The sequence below is a fragment of the Branchiostoma floridae genome, chromosome 14 (assembly GCF_000003815.2).
Source record: "Branchiostoma floridae strain S238N-H82 chromosome 14, Bfl_VNyyK, whole genome shotgun sequence".
NCBI classification, from domain to species: Eukaryota; Metazoa; Chordata; class Leptocardii; order Amphioxiformes; family Branchiostomatidae; genus Branchiostoma; species Branchiostoma floridae.
The window spans coordinates 12,362,940-12,365,312 of record NC_049992.1 but is presented as its reverse complement, the minus strand read 5'-3'; the positions used below and the strand labels follow the sequence as shown (position 1 = coordinate 12,365,312).

Here is a 2,373-nt window from a genome sequence, read left to right as displayed (position 1 = left end):
GAAGGAAGACGAGAAATCCAGAGAGCTCAAGGTGATTTACCACACCAACAGTTTCTTCTCCTTCATTAGAAATGTTTAGTATTATTAGGTCAATCCTTCAGAGCATGCTAGCATTTGCCCATCTTTGATTATAAGATGAATTTCTACACTGTTTTCAGTGCAATAGACCAGCTCCAAAGTATACATTCATGATGACATTGTGTGGTACCTGGATACATTTCAAGAATCTAATGTTGTAGTATTTGTATTTTTTTTACAATGAAAGCAATTCAGTACACTGGGTCAGCCTAGGTAATTGTGCTGGTAATGGCTGACCCACATAAATACAGACATACCTACATAAAAAGTGACTACATTTCCCCTGACAGGTGGAGGTAACTTTGTGGAAGAGGCCTCTCTTTAGATGCTGAATCAATCAATAGGTTTTAAGCTAACTTTGATTGCTGTTGTCTGTCTTCTTCAGGAGCAGCACATGTGCTCCAACTGCAAGAGGTCGTTCACCTACCTGGCCAGCCTGCGGAAGCACCAGCAGTCCTGTGACAAGAAGTTTGCAGCAGCTGCAGAGGGGAGAGCAGACGCAGCCACCGCAGCCACGGCCGTCCCCGCTCTGAAGAAGAAGAGGAGTAAGGGCAGGAAGCTGGTTCCAGTAGATGGAGAGAGCACAGAAGACTCCATGTTGGAGACAACAGAAACGGAAGACACAGGGATGGAGGAATACGGAGAGACCTCTGAAGAAGGCAATGCTCCTCCTACCAAGAAGAAGCGAGTTATTGGCTGGAAGGGTGGAAGGCGAAAGAAGAGGAACTTCTGGTGGAAGAAGAAGCGTTCGCAGATGAAGGGAGAAGATGGCATGGAGGAGGGTGACCCCCAGGGAAACGGGGAGGGCTCCCAGATCCTCAACATCATGAGGTCCATGAGTGATGAGCTGCAGAGCCCCACTGAGCAGCCAGAGGGCGCACCTTTCGGAAATGGTGGAGAACCATTGATACAGGGGGAGCAGGAAGCTGGGACGCCAGGGCCAGGAGGCGACTACAATGAGGAGATGAAGGTTTTTGATGCCATTGAAGGGATCGCAAAGAAAGTAAGTGGAGGAAAAGACTCATCTACTAAAGGCGGTGCAGGGAAGAGCAACGGAGCAAATAGTAACAACAACAACAACAATGCCAGAGGAAACCGAGTGGCGAGGACCAATGTGCCTTCAGCGTCCGCTGCTAAGGTGGAGACGGGACAGGGGGACGCTGCAAAGCCGTCGACCAGTCAGGGGCCGTTCATCTGCGGAGACTGCGGGTCGGAATTCCGCGCAAAATGCCACTTGGTACGCCACAGCAGCGTCCACATGAACAGGCCCTACAAGTGTAAGATATGTCACCACTCGTTCGCAGCGCAGCACAACTATGACAACCACATGAGGCTGCGCCACAAGAATGCAGCGGTCAAGGTGGAGAAGAATACAACAGTCAAAGTGGAGAAGTCTTAGCCAAGAGTAGTGTTCATTTACAGGTTTTCTCATACTTGTGAGCATGGACCAAAACTTGATCATTCTCAGGAATGAGTAAGACTCATTCTCAGTCTTGTACTTATTGTTTGAAAGTTAAGTTGACTCTCTTTTCTCACCAACATGTAAAAAGAACTTTTCTATTCAAAGAACAATTACTGATTAAGCTATTCACAGGACGTATTGTTGTTTACCGCTTTCTATTTATTTATTTATTTGATCATAATAATCACTGGTAATTTACGGGTTAATTTATGAAGTGTATTGTAAAATTCCACCTTGCTGTGATTTTGGTTTCGAATTCCTCAACTACTGGTCTAAGAGTACAGTATATTGCTTATGAGCAAGTGTCTTTTGAATTCTGTATTTTGTGGTACCACAGTCATTTTTTAGATAAGTCTGTTTTTCTAAGTTGTCTTGATCAATAGATTTTCCATAGAATTACAGCCTCGCTACTTAATAATTCTGATGTCTTTTATGAGGCAAGTCCATGTTTTGATCAAAGCATTGTGTTTTGCATTACTCTATATAGTTTTCCATTTAGTGGTGACAACATCCATTTAAGAAAGTTCAAATGTGATTTATATGTGAGGTCTAGGCAACAATAAGCAACTTTAATACCTCGTTTTGCTTTCGAGATGTATGAAGGCAGCATGCTTTTGTATCTTATATCTCTCCTTTAGACGGCATTAAGATGCTTTGCCGGTCTGTCAATTTTCAAAAAACAGTCAGTCGACACTCTTGAGATTAGTTGTTCTTGCCAGTCCAATTCAAATCATTTTAGCGTGAATGTTTGTATATTACTGACCAATGCAAATAGGCCATTTGGTTATGAAATTAGAAACATGCGCAGTACTGACCATACAAGCTTGCCTACT

General features: G+C 43.8%; 1 protein-coding gene across 1 annotated transcript in view; it reads left to right on the top strand.

The window, feature by feature from the left end:
- Positions 1–2,212, top strand: part of LOC118430136 (PR domain zinc finger protein 2-like) — a 20,101-nt gene extending 17,889 nt beyond the window's left edge. The window contains 2 exon segments of the mRNA XM_035840845.1: positions 5–31; positions 464–2,212. Coding sequence (XP_035696738.1) covers positions 5–31; positions 464–1,477 — 1,041 coding nt within the window. The 3' untranslated portion in view covers positions 1,478–2,212.
- Positions 2,213–2,373: the final 161 nt, after the last annotated feature.